At 38.5% G+C, this 20453-nt stretch overlaps 1 protein-coding gene and 1 long non-coding RNA gene across 4 annotated transcripts in view; one reads left to right on the top strand and one right to left on the bottom strand.

Moving 5' to 3' along the window:
- The window catches only part of LOC102483756 (uncharacterized), a 140822-nt gene that overhangs the window by 63188 nt on the left and 57181 nt on the right, over positions 1 to 20453 (top strand). The gene's annotated exons all lie outside the window — the stretch shown is intronic.
- On the bottom strand, positions 7551 to 14081 carry LOC106734855 (40S ribosomal protein S25-like). The gene is made up of 2 exons (XM_014587778.1): positions 14003 to 14081; positions 7551 to 7819 (listed from the first exon to the last, which is right to left on the bottom strand). The coding sequence occupies exons 1-2, from the start codon at positions 14079 to 14081 to the stop codon at positions 7551 to 7553; spliced, it is 348 nt and encodes a 115-aa protein (XP_014443264.1).

The raw sequence follows: 20453 nt of genomic DNA, 5'->3' as shown, positions 1-20453 counted from the left end.
TGGGAAGAGCATAGGAAATGAAATTTGGAGAAAAAATAGAGAGGTAAGGCATTTGTGGGACGCGGATATGGTTTATTATTTGTTGATGAGGATGTGCGAATGTTTTCAACTGGGCTGGATTGAGGTGTGTGTCACCCTGGGTAAAGTTTCTTTTTTTTTTGCTTTTTTTTTTTATTATTTGGAGAGATTTTCGCTATAGGGCGCGTGCGCTCACCAGAAAGACAGAGAGAGACATAGAGACAGAAAGCGAGAAATCAGCCCCCAGGGGGGATGGTCACGCCGCAATCTCTTCTCCTCCATTCTCCTCTCCGGATCTTGGGCACGCACACATTCGCGCCTGGCATGAGTTTTAAGCCACCAGTTCAGGGACGCGAACCGCGGTCGACTACGTGGGAGTCCAGCGACATAGCCATTATGCTAACTGCTGGTTCCCACCCTGGGTAAAGTTTCTTTACAATCTAAGTGATGTATAGTGATTAAATGTATAAATAATAATTAAAATTAATAAAAAAATGTTTTAAAAAGTGGGTGGTAGATGGTGGGTGCAAAAGAAAAAATTACAAATGGTAAACTTTTGCTTACAAGAGAAAACAAATCAAAACCTTTCTTTTGTATTGTCTGAAATACTTCACAAAAGTGTATACCTGCTAAGTTATATGTCATCAAAGAACACCTTGCCTAAAAGAAAGTTCTGACTAGTATGCAAAAAGTTTACAATCTTTTGTGAAACTGTAGTTTATAATTAATTTGTATTTGTAAGTTATTGTTATAACTATCACCCCTACTTTTGATACATGTGAAATTATACCTGAAATTTATTTTGCTAATGTTTTCTAAATGAACTGAATAAAGTTTTGGTTGGGGAGGAAAAAATAAAAAAAGAAAACCTGGCTCTCATTATCTACAAACTATATATTGCCATGAAACTTTACCATAGTTCTAAGAGTCAAAGCTATACAAAAAGATGTACTCAGAAAAAATGTTTCCTCCATTCTTAAAACTCTCTCAGGCCTCCCTTAATCTTCCTCACTTTCATCCCCAACTATAAAGTAACCTTGCTCATTAGTTAATAATACTTCCTGTATTTCATTGGCACAAATGAGCAGATATATATTTTTTTCTAATATCTCTTTCATTCTTACATGAAGAATAGTACCTTATAAATATTCTTTTTATACTTTGTTGTTATTGTCTGTCCAATAATTATGAAAATTAGTCCATATCTGTTTGTAGGGGACCTTCCTTATTATTATTATTATTTTAGGTTTTTGCCATAGGGCATGTGTGCTTGTTGGAGAGAGAGAAAGTGAGAGGGAAAATAAGAAATCACTCCCCGCCCCCCATGGGGAATGACCATGTCACAATCCCTTCTCCTCTAGGGATTTTGGACATGCATGCACATGTGCCTGGTGTGATTTTCAAGCCATGGGGTTTAGGACTTAAGCCACAGTCAGCCATGTGGGAGTACAACTCCTTACTCACCTTGCCACCTGCTGGTCCCCGTATCTTTCTTATTATTATTGTTTTGAGCTACATTGAATGCAAAACCTGGATAGTGTTAGAGTAGTCTTAAGTGTAAAGCCCATGAGTTACATGGGAATGACTTGTTATCACACAGGACTTGTTTAAAGATTGACACATAGTAAGATTCAACTGGTGGAAACCTGAGATATATATACGTGTGTGTGTATGTGAGAGAGAGAGAGAGAGAGAGAGAGAGAGAGAGTATGTGTGTGTGTGATAATATAAAACATCACATCACATAGACCAGACTAGTAAAGATTATGATATAACATCATATAAACCTGTAACTGGACTTCTGCATCCATTCTAGGCTTTGGTGGGGAGGGGAACAACTAGTAATTACCCTTCAGGGTTGGGGCTGTATCTAGGAACCTGTGGTTTCTAGTGCTGGACAGAAAATTACAGGCTAATTGGGGTCTGGAGCCCCCCATGGAGTTAAGGGAAGAGAAATTCTATGAGATTGTGGGCTCTTATTCATAGGTATATTCTTCCTTGCGGGTCCTTCTTCCATGTGATCTGAGATTTTGATAGAATTCTGGATAGTTTGAGTTGCAGGAAACAGCAGTAGCTCTGGTTTGTGAGCAATGAATGGAAAGAGAGGCAGGATTGAAAAAAATAACACTGATTTTTATCCTGTTGGCTAAGGATTTTGTTGTTTGAAGAGGATCACAGTGGGGATGAGTTAGAAGAGAGCTGTGTGGCTGGATAATGGGTCATCTTAAATATCTGCACAGTAGCTAAAATGACAAGATTTCAGATACGGAGTTAAAGACATGACAATACTTGTAGCCCAAGGAGAAGTCACTTGACTGATCTCCATTCTCTGCAAGGAGTAGCACATAAGCATATAGAATTGTGTATCTAGCACAGCAAAGCTAGTGGAGTTAAAAGAGTAGTGACGAAGGGACCAGCAGTTAGTGTAATGGCTATGTCGCTGGACTCCCACATAGTCGACCACGGTTCGAGTCCCAGACCCGGTGGCTTAAAACTCATGCTGGGTGCGTGTGCGTGCGTGCCCAAGATCCCAAGAGGAGAATGGAGGAGAAGGGATTGCAGCATGGCCATCTCCCCTGGGGGGTGATTTCCTGCTTTCTGTCTCTCTGTCTCTCTCTGTCTGGTGAGCGCATTCGCCCTATGGCAAACAAACAAACAAACAAACAAACAAAAAAAACCCTCTCCAAAAAAAAAAAAAAAAAAAGAGTAGTGGCAAAGGCCTGGAAATCCTAGGGATTCCCCTTCACAGAAATGAAGGGACTATCACTTAGAGAGGAAATGTCATTTCTGCTGACAGCAAGAAAACAAAGAGAGAAGGAAGGACAAAGAGAGGAAGAGATGAGGGACGAAATTAATCAATAATGTGAAATAGTAGGAAGGTCAGAAAGCCAAAATCAAGTTTTATTTTACTTAATTCAAGACATCTGGTAAGCTTACTGCTGCAAAGAGTGAACACTATAAATAAATTAAATACATAGAGAACTTTGATTTTCATGTTAACTATTTCATCTGCTTCTTCTATCCCATACTTTTTAGTAGATCATGTGAGAAGTTAAACTTTGTTGATCTGTGTTTCACCTTTTATTTTCTCTATGCCTCATGTGAAGAGACCAGTGAACCTTAAAATAACCAAATGGTAGAAAACCAAGGGAATAGGGACAAGCTAAAGTGCCTGGCCTACATAATTAGTCTTTGAATAATCACGACTGTCATGCATTATAATCCTCATATGGGCACAGTAGTTAGAAGCTTTGAACTAGGATGTTATAACTTTTGTGTGTAGGTGTGAAGTTGGATAGTTTGGAGACAATTTAGTTTTTAATTTAGCAACAAAAGAATTGATACTGTATTTTCTAAACCTCTGAATATCTTGGTCCATATTTGTGAGAACTGTAGAAGAATGAAACAAAATCTTGGAGACTCTGCCAAAGTGAGCACAGGTGCTCTGTTGCTGTAAGAAGGAATTCCTTCACGCCTATCATTCTGAGTGCATAGAATGTGTCATCCCAGAGCAGCTTTCAGACGCACTGTTTTGAGACACAGCTGACTTCCAATTATCAAACTAAAAGCAATTATCTAGATTCTCACCATGCATTTAAGATTATAGGTTTATGTTTATTTATAAAAAATAACACAAACCAGGAAAACGACTTCCTTAAAATGCAGTATATGCTCAAACTGATTTAAAGCAATTACCACAGGCATATCCCCTGTGATTCTCCAAAATATTACCTTTCTTCCTTTGCAATTTGAGTCCAAATGTTCTGTTTTGATTTTGACATCTCTTCTACATTTGCACCTCTTTAGAATTCTCTATATATTAGAGATTAAAGGAGTGCAAGTACTAAGAATCCTAAACTATGACATTTAAAAACCCAAGTTGAAGAGTTAATTTGGTTGGGCCAGCAGGTGACTTGGAGGTTAAGGTGCTCGATCCCATGTGGCCAGCTGTGCGTTCAAGTCCCAGACCAGGTGGCTTGAGAATCATGCCAGATGTATGTGCATACGTGCCCAAAATCCTGAGAGGAGACAGGAGAAGGGATTGTGGTGTGGTCATCCCTCATGAGGGGTGACTTCTCATTTTCCCTCTTTCACTTCCTGTCTCTCTCTGGCACGTACACTATAGCAAAACTTTTATTTTTTAGGCTAATTTGGTTCACAATTAAGATTTTTATTTTATTTGAACTAAAGTTTAAGGTTTAGTTGTTAGTTAAAGCAACCACAGAATGGGAATCTCTACTTCACCAAAACAATGTGTTTTTTCCATTTAGTAAGCACAAAATATGTTTGTGATTCTGCAGCTTCTACTACAGATTTTAGAGAACCCAGAAGAAAAGAATACTTCAAGTATCTTTCTGAATAAAAGAAACCAGGCAAAATATGATTTGAACTACATAGGCATTCCTTAATTAATTGAAACCCTATTTAAAAATCATCTTTGTGGGGCCGACCCCTGGCCTGATGGTTAAGGTAGCTGGATCCCAGATGTCTGACGATGCTTTTTGAGTCTCAGACTCGGCACCTTGGAAAACACACCAGACACATGTCCATGCATGCCAAAAAATCCCAAAAGGAGGGAAAAATGGAGGAGAACGAATTGCAGCATGGCCTTTCCCCATGGGAGGTGCTGTCTCACTTTCTGTCTCTGTTTCTCTCCATCAAGCACATGCATCCTCTGGCAAATAAAAAAAGAAAAAGAAAAATGGAATCATCTTTGGGGCTTGGATGTGGGAGAATGTTTACAATATTAAAAAAGTTCATGCTATTTTAGAATAAGGCATAAAATTAAAAACATCAGAAACACAGTACAATAACTGAGGTTCTTGTCAGTATTGCCATTAATTTTACTCTGTCTCACAGAGTGGATTGTCGTCTGTTGATGATAATGTGTATAATATCCTCAACTAGATTGGTGTGAGGTGTAGTCGTGCTGTGTAAATACACTTTACAAGCTATGTAATGTATTGTGATTGAATGTATAAAATAAATTGAAATAAAAGATAAAATTAAATTTTTTTTTTACTCCATCTAACCAAATGATTCTAGCTGAAAGGCAAAAATTCCTAAAGCCTTTGTGATTTTGTCAACAACTCCAAGCTCTTTTTGAGGTAAAGTCTAACATTTACACTCACTCTTTTTATTTTTTTAATTTCTCTGAATTTAGTAGTAGTCACTTTGGTACTGTTCCAATATTTAATTATTATATTTAATTTAAATAGATTTTTAAATTTGTCTTCCCAACTAACTATAAGCTTCTTGAAAACAGGGTCTATATCCTCAAATTTTTCTTTTCTTTAAGTTTCATAGCATTCAGCAGCATACCATAGTACACTAGAAACCCGACAGATAGTGTCAGTCCCCACAAGCCTAGTAGGCTACAATCCTACTGGTTAAGGGAGCCAGTTCCCATAAGGCTGGTCTGTCATTCAAGTCCTGACCCTGGAGGCTTGGAAAACATGGTTGGAAAACACACATGTGCATACATGCTCAAAATCCTGCTGGGAATGAGGAATGGAAGAGAAAGATTGTGTCATGACCCTGCCCCATTTGTGATTACTTCCTCCCCCACCCCAGACCCCCATCTCATAAGTACACATGCTTTTGGCAATTAAAAAAATAATAAAAAATTCAACAGGTATATATGTGTATTTCTATATTGGTTTCCTTGCTAATACTTTAAATGTCATATACTCAAAAATCTTCATTCTCTTTAAATATATGATCTTAAGAAATTTGCTCTATTCTGAAATGTAATTTTATTAATTTTAGGAACTTGATTCTTTGTTAAATGTATTCTGTTAATGAGAGACCCTTAAAAAATATGCACTTCCCTCCACTGTGGGGAGGGAAGGGTATGGAACTGGAGAATGAAGCAAGTCTATTTCTTATTTGCATTAGTTAAAGAGGTTTCATGAAGAGAGGGACATTGCTAACTACGAAGGTATCTAGTAACATAGAAGCCTGTACATAGAGAGAGGGGTAAGAGGGCTTTGTATTTTGGGTAGCAAAATGAAAACTCCTTTTTCCTTGCAGTATCTTGCATAGAAGGTATGAAAAATTCATACTCTCAAATACATTTATCTTCTAAGCCTACAGTAGTACTGATTTCCCCCTTGAACTCTGATTACAAGGGTTGAGGAGAACTGGCATTTTTGTAAGTAGAATTATTCTCCTAAATAAATCCAATGTGTTTCTTTTGGAGTGGTACAGGGGAGGGGAAGAAAGTGTTAATATAATACATGGTATATATATAATTAATATAGTACATGGCTTCTTTAAGTTGACTTGGAAAGAAATGGGATGTCAGCTACTTCATCCTGGTGGCCTTATTTTTATTCCACTCCTTTGAAAAGTATTTTAGGGTATGTCTCTTACCCCTTGTAGCTATTGCAGGATAAACCAAATGCTCTGAGAGGAAAGGTAGCAGAAATGATGGCAGATCTTACTCAGAAGCTGATGAACTCTTCCTTCTACCTTCTTCCATCTTAAAAAAAAGTCTATCTGGTTTTTTTTAAGAGAGATTTTTGTTATAGGACATGTATGCTTGCCAGAGAGACAGAGTGAGACAGAGAGAAGGAGAGAAATCTCCCCCTAGGGGGCATGCCACACCATAATCCCTTCTTCTCTCAGAAATTTGGGCATGTACACATACATGCCCAGCATGAGTTTCAAGCTGCCAGGTCTGGGACTCTAACCGTGGTCAGCTACATGGGAGTCCAGTGAAGTAAGCAATATGCCATCTGCTGGTCTCAAGTCTACCATCTTAATATCCACTATTGATAACAACCTTAGAGTTTAGCCCCATTCAGAAACTTTTTCCTATTTTCGTTATGACATAACGATCATTACTGGCTGCTGGCTGTGGTTATTAATAGAATTGTCAGTTAGTAAAATCACAAGGATCATTGCTGACCAGATTAAGCCTTAAAATGAACAAGGTTAATAAAAATAGATCATGTGTGTGTATGTGTGGATGAATTATTGACATAGTAATATCCCTCAAATATTTGCAAGATGGTTGATTCTTAACTCTTTATTTGCTTCTCTGTTGTGGTTTTTATTATTTTGTGCTTGTGTTATTTTGTTCTTGTTGTATCTACTAAATAGTAGGCCTCGTGAAGTAAGAGTATGTATCTTGTCCTTTGATATTGCTCCCAGTTATTAAGATGGTACCTTACTCCAATCAAAAAAAAAAAAAACAAAGATGGTAACTTGCATTTAGCTATTAATAATTTGCAATAAATACTAAATGCGTAAATAAAGTGATATTTGTTACTAATATATATGTATATTATATTATTGTTACTAACACACATACACACACATATATATTTAGAGAGTTTTTTTGCTATAGGAGGTCATGTACTTGCCAGAGAGACAGAGAAAGAGAGAGACAGAAAGTGAGAAATCCATCCCCCTGGGGGATGGTCACGTTGCAACCCTATTTTTCTCTTGGGATTTTTTTTATTTTTTTGGTTTAATAAATTTTTATTTCTACAAATGTACACTTGATTATACCTGTTTATGCATCTTCACCAGCAGCTGGGGCATCTCCACCCTTGGTATTTCTGGTGCTTTGAAACTAGTTTGATAAGTCCTTTACTAAGAAGCTCCTGAAGTGCTGCCTTGGCCAGGGAACCACGAATCTTCAGCCTCTCAGAAACCATAGCTAGGGTTATGAGCTTATAGTTGGGAACTTCCTTGCAGAATTTGTCGTATGTAGCTTTGTCAAACAAAAGCAGGTTATTGAGCTTGTCTCGAATTTTGCCTTTGGACCACTTCTTCTTTTTGGCCTTGCCCCAGATTCGTTCATGGGGTCTTTGTCCTTCTTGGCTGACTGCCTGTTGTCTTTCTTTCTTTTGTCATCCTTGGGCAGCATTGTGAAGCCGGGAGAACAGCAGTGGCCACTGCAGCCTTGCTAAGATGTGGGATAGAAAGGCCCTTTTGGGATTTCGGACATGCATGCACACACGCCCGGTGTGAGTTTTAAGTTGCCAGGTCCAGGACTTGAACCATGGTTGACTATGTTGGAGTCCAGCAATGTAACTCCTGTGCCATCAGCTGGTCATGATACTGATATATTTTAAAGATTTATTAATTTTTTTTTTATTTCCTCATGAGCAAGAGAGAGAGAAACAGATAAACAGACAGCAGCCCACAACAGGGTCTCAATGATGCAACTAATCCCTGCTTCAGCCAACTCCAGATCATGGGCATGCCCAGTGTACTCAGGGCGGCCTCCAGACTCAAATCTCATAAATTCCCACGTGGGTCAGCCTTGCAGAGAGTTGCATCTTATCCTGACCCATATGGGTCAGCCCTTTGACTGATATTTGTCTTCTTGCTGTGTATTTTAGTGAGTCTATTGGCTAACTGGAATATGTGAAAAATGTGCATGGTTATAAAACCACATGGCATTTCAAACATGGCTGTGTTTCCTTTGTGGTTGAGAGGGTTGAAAAATGGTGGTTTGCTTTCTCTTTTGCTTTCAGTGCCCCTTATAATATTCCAACTTTTCTGGTTTCAACAGCAAAATAGAAACCACACTTACAGCACATCTGCCATTCTCCTGCCCATTACTGCTATGAATGGCTCAGGCTGCCTTGGCATTAAACTACCCAGAAGCACTTAGAGTTGTCTGCATCAGAGATTTATTACTTTCTTATTCTTCCAGATCATTTATAAGGGTTGAATCACATCAGTGCTCACATTCATCCCTTACAGACTTTACTCTAATACTTATCCATCTCAAAAAGCCTTGATTTGTTTTTTATTAAAGTTCCTGTTAGAGGTCAGGTCTAAAGAGATGAAAGTACAAAAGAAGTGTGTATCTCATATCCCATATTATAAAAGTGTGTGTTCCCATGGTTAATACTTCCTCTTCCTTTGGCAGAAAAAAGAGATCTGGGATCAGCTGGTGGCATGGTGGTTAAGGCAATTAGATCCCACATAACTGACTGAATGGTTCAAGTTCTAGATCTGGCATCTTGAAAAATATTCAAGGTGCATGTGTATGCATACTCAAAATCTCAAGAAGAGAATGAGGGAGACTATAGTGTGGCCATCTATCTTTGGAGATGCTTTCTCACTTTTCCTCTCTCTGTCTCTCTTCAGCAAGCGCATGTACCCTATAGCAAATTAAAAAAAAAGAAGAAGAAGAAGAAGAAGAAGAAGAAGAAGAAGAAGAAGAAGAAGAAGAAGAAGAAAGAAAGAAAGAAAGAAAGAAAGAAAGAAAGAAAGAAAGAAAGAAAGAAAGAAAGAAAGAAAGAAAAGAAAATAGAGATCTGCATTTTATAAAAATCCAGTCAGAACAGGGCTAGTTGTCTGGGATTTTCTATAATCTAATAGAGCAAGTTTAATGACTCAAGAGAGACCTGCAGTATATTGCAGCTCATGGCTCATGAAAAGATATACTAGGTTAATTTTCTGAACTGGGTCTCTTAGGTTGAATTACATTATTTTGGTAATGACTCTCCTGAATTAACTGCAGTTATTTGAGCATCCAGCATTTCAAACTCACCAAGGGAAGGGAATCCTTGGATGTTAGTGAGTTATTAAATTCCTGTAGGGCCATATCCTCTGTAGAGGAAATTGGCTAGTGGATGCAGAGCCTTCATGCTTTGGGGTAAAAAAATATATATTTTAAAACGCAGGCAGCACATTTCTCTCTTACTGATAAATGTGGATAGTGAACATCCTGGGCCTCCTTTTAGAAGCCTTCGGTGTTCCCCATTCTTTTAGGATGAACTCCAAACCCGTTCACACTGTATAGAGGCCTTTTGCCCTCTGTGGGCTGCTTTCCATTCCAGCCTCATCTTACTGCCTCCTCCTTTCTTCTTTCTAGTTGGACTAGATTATTTTCAGAATACCAATGGCCATGTTCTTTGTACCCTCTGGGCCTGTCTATGTAAGGCTTTCTGCCTGGAATATTATCAATCCTTCCCTCATGTCTGTCTATTAATAATGACGGTAATTGTAGTTATGCTGTGCTAAGTAGGGCTTACATGAATTTTCTCTAACCTTTACGGAAACGTGTGAGCACTATTATTATTCCCATTTTGCAGGTAAGGAAACTGAGGCTTGGTGAGCTGAAGAGCCCTACCTCGACTCACACAGATAATCAGATACTGAGTGTAGCATAGAGGGTTGAAGCTAAGTGGTCTGACCCCCCAGTCCTATTCTGGACTGCAATGCCTCCCAGTATGTATGTTACACATGGTACATGGCTAACTCCTACTCACTATTTAGACACCCCTTGCTCCAGAAAACTTTCCTGGTGGGTTGTGTGTGTCTCATATGCTTACTCGTGCTGCACATTTCATTCCCCCTCCTCCTCTTTTTAATTATCAGGGAACATGTTTTCTAATGAGAGAGAGAGAAAGAGAAAGCACCCCCCCAGTGGGACATGGTCATGCCATAATCTTTTTCCCTCCATTCCTCCTTTCCCTCAGGATTTTTGGCACACACACACACACACACACACACATGTACTTGGCATGTCTCTCATGTTACCAAGGCAGGAATTTGAACTGTGGTTGGCCACATGGCATCCAGCTCCCTTAACCATTTCTCTTTTCATAGAACTTAGCATATAATCCTCCTGTAATTGCTTGTTTACTTGTCTGTATCCCTCCTAAGCTTCTGAGGCCCACAGGACAGGATCCTTTCTGCTTCTTGGTCATTTTATCCCAAACAGCTACTGGGCAACTTTGGCATTCACAGGAGGTCAGTTGATACTTAGGTACTAAATGATTCTTTGACTAAATTAGCTCCACTCAGAACCTGTACAATTCTTTCACCTGGAAAAGGTTCATCCTAGTCTTATTGATTTCATACTTTAATGCAGAAAATAGAAGCTTCTTTTTGGGGACTCTAGAATTATGTGACTACACTGAGGCTTTCTGGTGGTTAACAAAGCCTACTCATATGGGCCAAAGCTATCTCTCATTCAGAGTTTTTCTTACTCCCACTACTCCTTTTCCCCTATTAAATTCTTGTTTACAAAAGAGATAAAACAGGAAGTGGCTTGTTGCTTTACAGAAAGATTCACCAAAGGAGTCTCAATTCTCGTTTGGTCTATTACCTAATATCACTGAAGTTGGAAGAGACACTGGACTGTAACTCACTTGACCTTTTATTCTTTTTGTAATTGCCCGAGAACATGTGCTCTTACTCAGAGAAACAGAGAGAAGAATGACCAATAGGCCATGGTCACACTGCAGTCCTTTCTCCTCCATTTCTTCATCTTGTTAGGATTTGGGTCATGTGTGCACACAGGCTCAGCCCCAGCAGCTAGGACCAAGATTTGAACTGTGGTTGGCCACATGGCATTTGGCTCCCTTAACCAGTAGGCTTCAGGGCTGGGACCCAACCCTTTTTAATTGAGAGAGAAAACTGAGGCCTAGGGAGGCTCAAATTCATCTATAGTTAGTGACCAAGTCAGAACTATAATATATATTTTTCATTTAAATAATGAACTTTTGTGACACACTTAATGTATGATTACTTTATAAAATGTTTTAACCTTTACTTTAGAATAAATGTGTTGCCTCTAAAGCAAAACATAACTATTTTTATAATTCATCTGAGATCAGCAGTGCAGAAATGAGAAAGTTTTAAAAAACTTTTTCTTGAAATCTAACATACATGTAGAAAATTATGTAGCACCTGATGAATTTTCATAAAGAGAATACACCCATGTCACCAGTAAATAGGTCAAGAGATAAGACATTGATAATAGAACATTTAAAATGTAAATAAAATATAATTATTTTTATAATATAATCACTTAAATATATTCTATGAAACATATTACAGGCTAATAATAATAAGAAATACTTAGGGTAGGGGAGAGAGGAACTTTTTCAACTAATTTTTTTTAAGATTTATTTTTAATTTTATTTATTATAATTATTCTTCAATTCTGACCAGAGAGAGACACAGACAGAGAGAAAGGGAGAGTGAGAAAGCAAACCACCAGTTTTGGGACTTGAACCATGGTAGGTCATGTGGGAATCCAGTGCCTCAACTTCAATCACCACTCTACCTGCCGGTTCCCAGATGAGTTTTATTTCTTAAATGATAGAGAACACATGCACACGAGAGAGAGAGAGAGAGAGAAACTCTGAGAGACACAAGGAGAGAGAACCATTGACAGGGTTTTGTCATGTTGTGATTTGCTTTCCCCAGCTCTCCAGGTCCCTGATCTTAGACACCCCAACATGCACTCAGTGTATTTTCAGGCTGATCTGGGGGATCCAAACCTGCAATCAGTCACACAGCTTTTGGTGCTTCAGTCTAGCATACTATGTATTGCCACCTAGGCTGGACCTTGAGATACCCTTTTGTTCTCAAGTGCTATTCTCATAACTCCATGTTGCAGTATTGAAAGTATATATATATATACACACACACACATTATATATATCCCTTTTCTTTAGTATACTAAATATGCAGCTTTCTATTTGTTTGCAAATTAGCATGTCACAGTCTGACACAATAAAGTCATAAAGAGCAATACTTAGGTGACTATAATTTGCATTTGGTAGTGCTCAAATATCAACTTAGAACTTTATTTTTTTTTATGATTTGTCACATGGGATTTATAAGCATAGGTGTGTACCTCATTCTTTTTAAAGGAAGAAAAAATATTGACTCCATGATCAGTTATGTGTATACACTGATGATGGTTGTGCCTAGAGCTCATTACATGCTTTTTTAACTCTTTATTGGCAAGCTTGCCTGCATTTCTGAGTGGACCAACTGGCACAAGGCTGTTTGACTGTGGAGCTGCGCTGACTCTGCTCTAAGCTAGCTCCCACATGTATGTAACCCAGCTGGTTAGCATCAGGCTTTAAATGTCCAAATCAACATAACCTGACGAAGACCTCTATTCCTGATGTAGGCCTAGGCATTGCCCAGAACTTTGGACAAATTATTAGGTTGTTGGGAAAGTCATGACGTATTTTTCTGTTTTTTTTTTTTTTTAATGCAAAAATGCATCATGACTTTCCTGACAGCCTAATACTTAACCTGAAATCTTTTGTTCATTCCAATTATGTTACATAAAACTAGTAAACATTTGGGGAATGAAACTTCTGCCTAAAATTGGAGCAGAATGTTAAACTTACTTGAAAGGTATGAAGATTTTCATTGTACAGTTTAATTAGTAGAACAGTAACTGGGCAATTTCTTAAAAAGTTTTCGTAAGTGTAAAGTTTCTTAGCCCAGGACAAGCAGGTGGCATAGTGGTTAAGGTGTTGGACTCCCAGTTCAAGTCCTGAATCAGCAGCTTGAAAATCACATCAGGCCTGTGTGCATGAGTGCTCAAGATCCTGAGAGGAAAATCGAGGAGAAGGTGTTGTGGTGTGGCCATACCCTCTAGGAGATGGTTTCTCACTTTCTGTCTCACTGTCTCTCTATCTCTCACCACAAGCACATGCACCCTTTGGCAAAAACATAAAAAACAATAAAAAAATAAAAAATAAAGAAAGAAAGTTTCTTAGCCCTCAGATTTTTAAAAATATCAAACATCCTGAGAAAGCGTTTTTGTCCTATTCTTTATCTCAATTCAAGGATTAAATTCATCTAATTATTCAGAGCAATGGCTCAACTAACCTCAATTCAAAAAAAAAAATTCTTACTCTACCTGTTTTAAATTTTGTTCCTGCTGTCTAGAATAGCCCCTTCAGCCTGCAACATATTAATTTACTTAATTAGCATGTATTGTGCCTTTCTCAAGGCCGAGCGGTGTACAATTATGGGCTATGGCTAATTTTACCTTTTTCCTTTTTGTATCTTATTCTACTTCCTCTCAACTCTGCTTTAGCCTTATCTGCTAATAACAAAAGCTCCACAGGAGACTAGCAGTAGCATGATCAAATTAAATAGAATACAACACACACACACACAACCACACAAATTGTCGGGAATTTGAAAGGTGCCTATTTTGCCTTTGGACCACTTCTTCTTTTTGGCCTTGCCCCAGATTCGTTCATGGGGTCTTTGTCCTTCTTGGCTGACTGCCTGTTGTCTTTCTTTCTTTTGTCATCCTTGGGCAGCATTGTGAAGCCGGGAGAACAGCAGTGGCCACTGCAGCCTTGCTAAGATGTGGGATAGAAAGGCCCTTTTGGGATTTCGGACATGCATGCACACACGCCCGGTGTGAGTTTTAAGTTGCCAGGTCCAGGACTTGAACCATGGTTGACTATGTTGGAGTCCAGCAATGTAACTCCTGTGCCATCAGCTGGTCATGATACTGATATATTTTAAAGATTTATTAATTTTTTTTTTATTTCCTCATGAGCAAGAGAGAGAGAAACAGATAAACAGACAGCAGCCCACAACAGGGTCTCAATGATGCAACTAATCCCTGCTTCAGCCAACTCCAGATCATGGGCATGCCCAGTGTACTCAGGGCGGCCTCCAGACTCAAATCTCATAAATTCCCACGTGGGTCAGCCTTGCAGAGAGTTGCATCTTATCCTGACCCATATGGGTCAGCCCTTTGACTGATATTTGTCTTCTTGCTGTGTATTTTAGTGAGTCTATTGGCTAACTGGAATATGTGAAAAATGTGCATGGTTATAAAACCACATGGCATTTCAAACATGGCTGTGTTTCCTTTGTGGTTGAGAGGGTTGAAAAATGGTGGTTTGCTTTCTCTTTTGCTTTCAGTGCCCCTTATAATATTCCAACTTTTCTGGTTTCAACAGCAAAATAGAAACCACACTTACAGCACATCTGCCATTCTCCTGCCCATTACTGCTATGAATGGCTCAGGCTGCCTTGGCATTAAACTACCCAGAAGCACTTAGAGTTGTCTGCATCAGAGATTTATTACTTTCTTATTCTTCCAGATCATTTATAAGGGTTGAATCACATCAGTGCTCACATTCATCCCTTACAGACTTTACTCTAATACTTATCCATCTCAAAAAGCCTTGATTTGTTTTTTATTAAAGTTCCTGTTAGAGGTCAGGTCTAAAGAGATGAAAGTACAAAAGAAGTGTGTATCTCATATCCCATATTATAAAAGTGTGTGTTCCCATGGTTAATACTTCCTCTTCCTTTGGCAGAAAAAAGAGATCTGGGATCAGCTGGTGGCATGGTGGTTAAGGCAATTAGATCCCACATAACTGACTGAATGGTTCAAGTTCTAGATCTGGCATCTTGAAAAATATTCAAGGTGCATGTGTATGCATACTCAAAATCTCAAGAAGAGAATGAGGGAGACTATAGTGTGGCCATCTATCTTTGGAGATGCTTTCTCACTTTTCCTCTCTCTGTCTCTCTTCAGCAAGCGCATGTACCCTATAGCAAATTAAAAAAAAAGAAGAAGAAGAAGAAGAAGAAGAAGAAGAAGAAGAAGAAGAAGAAGAAGAAGAAGAAGAAGAAGAAGAAGAAGAAGAAGAAGAAGAAGAAGAAGAAGAAGAAGAAGAAGAAGAAGAAGAAGAAGAAGAAGAAGAAGAAGAAGAAGAAGAAGAAGAAGAAGAAGAAGAAGAAAGAAAGAAAGAAAGAAAGAAAGAAAGAAAGAAAGAAAGAAAGAAAGAAAGAAAGAAAGAAAGAAAAGAAAATAGAGATCTGCATTTTATAAAAATCCAGTCAGAACAGGGCTAGTTGTCTGGGATTTTCTATAATCTAATAGAGCAAGTTTAATGACTCAAGAGAGACCTGCAGTATATTGCAGCTCATGGCTCATGAAAAGATATACTAGGTTAATTTTCTGAACTGGGTCTCTTAGGTTGAATTACATTATTTTGGTAATGACTCTCCTGAATTAACTGCAGTTATTTGAGCATCCAGCATTTCAAACTCACCAAGGGAAGGGAATCCTTGGATGTTAGTGAGTTATTAAATTCCTGTAGGGCCATATCCTCTGTAGAGGAAATTGGCTAGTGGATGCAGAGCCTTCATGCTTTGGGGTAAAAAAATATATATTTTAAAACGCAGGCAGCACATTTCTCTCTTACTGATAAATGTGGATAGTGAACATCCTGGGCCTCCTTTTAGAAGCCTTCGGTGTTCCCCATTCTTTTAGGATGAACTCCAAACCCGTTCACACTGTATAGAGGCCTTTTGCCCTCTGTGGGCTGCTTTCCATTCCAGCCTCATCTTACTGCCTCCTCCTTTCTTCTTTCTAGTTGGACTAGATTATTTTCAGAATACCAATGGCCATGTTCTTTGTACCCTCTGGGCCTGTCTATGTAAGGCTTTCTGCCTGGAATATTATCAATCCTTCCCTCATGTCTGTCTATTAATAATGACGGTAATTGTAGTTATGCTGTGCTAAGTAGGGCTTACATGAATTTTCTCTAACCTTTACGGAAACGTGTGAGCACTATTATTATTCCCATTTTGCAGGTAAGGAAACTGAGGCTTGGTGAGCTGAAGAGCCCTACCTCGACTCACACAGATAATCAGATACTGAGTGTAGCATAGAGGGTTGAAGCTAAGTGGTCTGACCCCCCAGTCCTATTCTGGACTGCAATGCCTCCCAGTATGTATGTTACACATGGTACATGGCTAACTCCTACTCACTATTTAGACACCCCTTGCTCCAGAAAACTTTCCTGGTGGGTTGTGTGTGTCTCATATGCTTACTCGTGCTGCACATTTCATTCCCCCTCCTCCTCTTTTTAATTATCAGGGAACATGTTTTCTAATGAGAGAGAGAGAAAGAGAAAGCACCCCCCCAGTGGGACATGGTCATGCCATAATCTTTTTCCCTCCATTCCTCCTTTCCCTCAGGATTTTTGGCACACACACACACACACACACACACATGTACTTGGCATGTCTCTCATGTTACCAAGGCAGGAATTTGAACTGTGGTTGGCCACATGGCATCCAGCTCCCTTAACCATTTCTCTTTTCATAGAACTTAGCATATAATCCTCCTGTAATTGCTTGTTTACTTGTCTGTATCCCTCCTAAGCTTCTGAGGCCCACAGGACAGGATCCTTTCTGCTTCTTGGTCATTTTATCCCAAACAGCTACTGGGCAACTTTGGCATTCACAGGAGGTCAGTTGATACTTAGGTACTAAATGATTCTTTGACTAAATTAGCTCCACTCAGAACCTGTACAATTCTTTCACCTGGAAAAGGTTCATCCTAGTCTTATTGATTTCATACTTTAATGCAGAAAATAGAAGCTTCTTTTTGGGGACTCTAGAATTATGTGACTACACTGAGGCTTTCTGGTGGTTAACAAAGCCTACTCATATGGGCCAAAGCTATCTCTCATTCAGAGTTTTTCTTACTCCCACTACTCCTTTTCCCCTATTAAATTCTTGTTTACAAAAGAGATAAAACAGGAAGTGGCTTGTTGCTTTACAGAAAGATTCACCAAAGGAGTCTCAATTCTCGTTTGGTCTATTACCTAATATCACTGAAGTTGGAAGAGACACTGGACTGTAACTCACTTGACCTTTTATTCTTTTTGTAATTGCCCGAGAACATGTGCTCTTACTCAGAGAAACAGAGAGAAGAATGACCAATAGGCCATGGTCACACTGCAGTCCTTTCTCCTCCATTTCTTCATCTTGTTAGGATTTGGGTCATGTGTGCACACAGGCTCAGCCCCAGCAGCTAGGACCAAGATTTGAACTGTGGTTGGCCACATGGCATTTGGCTCCCTTAACCAGTAGGCTTCAGGGCTGGGACCCAACCCTTTTTAATTGAGAGAGAAAACTGAGGCCTAGGGAGGCTCAAATTCATCTATAGTTAGTGACCAAGTCAGAACTATAATATATATTTTTCATTTAAATAATGAACTTTTGTGACACACTTAATGTATGATTACTTTATAAAATGTTTTAACCTTTACTTTAGAATAAATGTGTTGCCTCTAAAGCAAAACATAACTATTTTTATAATTCATCTGAGATCAGCAGTGCAGAAATGAGAAAGTTTTAAAAAACTTTTTCTTGAAATCTAACATACATGTAGAAAATTATGTAGCACCTGATGAATTTTCATAAAGAGAATACACCCATGTCACCAGTAAATAGGTCAAGAGATAAGACATTGATAATAGAACATTTAAAATGTAAATAAAATATAATTATTTTTATAATATAATCACTTAAATATATTCTATGAAACATATTACAGGCTTATAATAATAAGAAATACTTAGGGTAGGGGAGAGAGGAACTTTTTCAACTAATTTTTTTTAAGATTTATTTTTAATTTTATTTATTATAATTATTCTTCAATTCTGACCAGAGAGAGACACAGACAGAGAGAAAGGGAGAGTGAGAAAGCAAACCACCAGTTTTGGGACTTGAACCATGGTAGGTCATGTGGGAATCCAGTGCCTCAACTTCAATCACCACTCTACCTGCCGGTTCCCAGATGAGTTTTATTTCTTAAATGATAGAGAACACATGCACACGAGAGAGAGAGAGAGAGAGAAACTCTGAGAGACACAAGGAGAGAGAACCATTGACAGGGTTTTGTCATGTTGTGATTTGCTTTCCCCAGCTCTCCAGGTCCCTGATCTTAGACACCCCAACATGCACTCAGTGTATTTTCAGGCTGATCTGGGGGATCCAAACCTGCAATCAGTCACACAGCTTTTGGTGCTTCAGTCTAGCATACTATGTATTGCCACCTAGGCTGGACCTTGAGATACCCTTTTGTTCTCAAGTGCTATTCTCATAACTCCATGTTGCAGTATTGAAAGTATATATATATATACACACACACACATTATATATATCCCTTTTCTTTAGTATACTAAATATGCAGCTTTCTATTTGTTTGCAAATTAGCATGTCACAGTCTGACACAATAAAGTCATAAAGAGCAATACTTAGGTGACTATAATTTGCATTTGGTAGTGCTCAAATATCAACTTAGAACTTTATTTTTTTTTATGATTTGTCACATGGGATTTATAAGCATAGGTGTGTACCTCATTCTTTTTAAAGGAAGAAAAAATATTGACTCCATGATCAGTTATGTGTATACACTGATGATGGTTGTGCCTAGAGCTCATTACATGCTTTTTTAACTCTTTATTGGCAAGCTTGCCTGCATTTCTGAGTGGACCAACTGGCACAAGGCTGTTTGACTGTGGAGCTGCGCTGACTCTGCTCTAAGCTAGCTCCCACATGTATGTAACCCAGCTGGTTAGCATCAGGCTTTAAATGTCCAAATCAACATAACCTGACGAAGACCTCTATTCCTGATGTAGGCCTAGGCATTGCCCAGAACTTTGGACAAATTATTAGGTTGTTGGGAAAGTCATGACGTATTTTTCTGTTTTTTTTTTTTTTTAATGCAAAAATGCATCATGACTTTCCTGACAGCCTAATACTTAACCTGAAATCTTTTGTTCATTCCAATTATGTTACATAAAACTAGTAAACATTTGGGGAATGAAACTTCTGCCTAAAATTGGAGCAGAATGTTAAACTTACTTGAAAGGTATGAAGATTTTCATTGTACAGTTTAATTAGTAGAACAGTAACTGGGCAATTTCTTAAAAAGTTTTCGTAAGTGTAAAGTTTCTTAGCCCAGGACAAGCAGGTGGCATAGTGGTTAAGGTGTTGGACTCCCAGTTCAAGTCCTGAATCAGCAGCTTGAAAATCACATCAGGCCTGTGTGCATGAGTGCTCAAGATCCTGAGAGGAAAATCGAGGAGAAGGTGTTGTGGTGTGGCCATACCCTCTAGGAGATGGTTTCTCACTTTCTGTCTCACTGTCTCTCTATCTCTCACCACAAGCACATGCACCCTTTGGCAAAAACATAAAAAACAATAAAAAAATAAAAAATAAAGAAAGAAAGTTTCTTAGCCCTCAGATTTTTAAAAATATCAAACATCCTGAGAAAGCGTTTTTGTCCTATTCTTTATCTCAATTCAAGGATTAAATTCATCTAATTATTCAGAGCAATGGCTCAACTAACCTCAATTCAAAAAAAAAAATTCTTACTCTACCTGTTTTAAATTTTGTTCCTGCTGTCTAGAATAGCCCCTTCAGCCTGCAACATATTAATTTACTTAATTAGCATGTATTGTGCCTTTCTCAAGGCCGAGCGGTGTACAATTATGGGCTATGGCTAATTTTACCTTTTTCCTTTTTGTATCTTATTCTACTTCCTCTCAACTCTGCTTTAGCCTTATCTGCTAATAACAAAAGCTCCACAGGAGACTAGCAGTAGCATGATCAAATTAAATAGAATACAACACACACACACACAACCACACAAATTGTCGGGAATTTGAAAGGTGCCTCTTAACTTCAGCTGGGAGGCAGAGTAACATGGCTCCAGCCCTTGGCTTGGAAAAGTTTGTGTGATTCTGTTTGTTATTAGTAGACTATTTTTCTTTTCTTCTCTTTCTGTTTGTTTTATTTTATTTTATTTTTTTGAGAGGTTTTTGCTATAGGGCACATGCGCTCGCCAGAAAGACAGAGAGAGAGAGAGA

Source organism: Tupaia chinensis, unplaced genomic scaffold (genome assembly GCF_000334495.1).
Source record: "Tupaia chinensis unplaced genomic scaffold, TupChi_1.0 Scaffold000235_1, whole genome shotgun sequence".
NCBI lineage: Eukaryota > Metazoa > Chordata > Mammalia > Scandentia > Tupaiidae > Tupaia > Tupaia belangeri.
The sequence above is the reverse complement of the archived record's forward strand: the minus strand, read 5'-3'. Positions and strand labels throughout refer to the sequence as shown.

Coding starts and splice junctions, on each gene's coding strand:
- LOC106734855 (XM_014587778.1), bottom strand. CDS start 14,081: ATGCTGCCCAAGGATGACAAAAGAAAGAAAGACAACAGGCAGTCAGCC. Junction 7,820..14,002: donor AGACCCCATGAACGAATCTG/GGGCAAGGCCAA, acceptor ATGAACGAATCT/GGGGCAAGGCCAAAAAGAAG.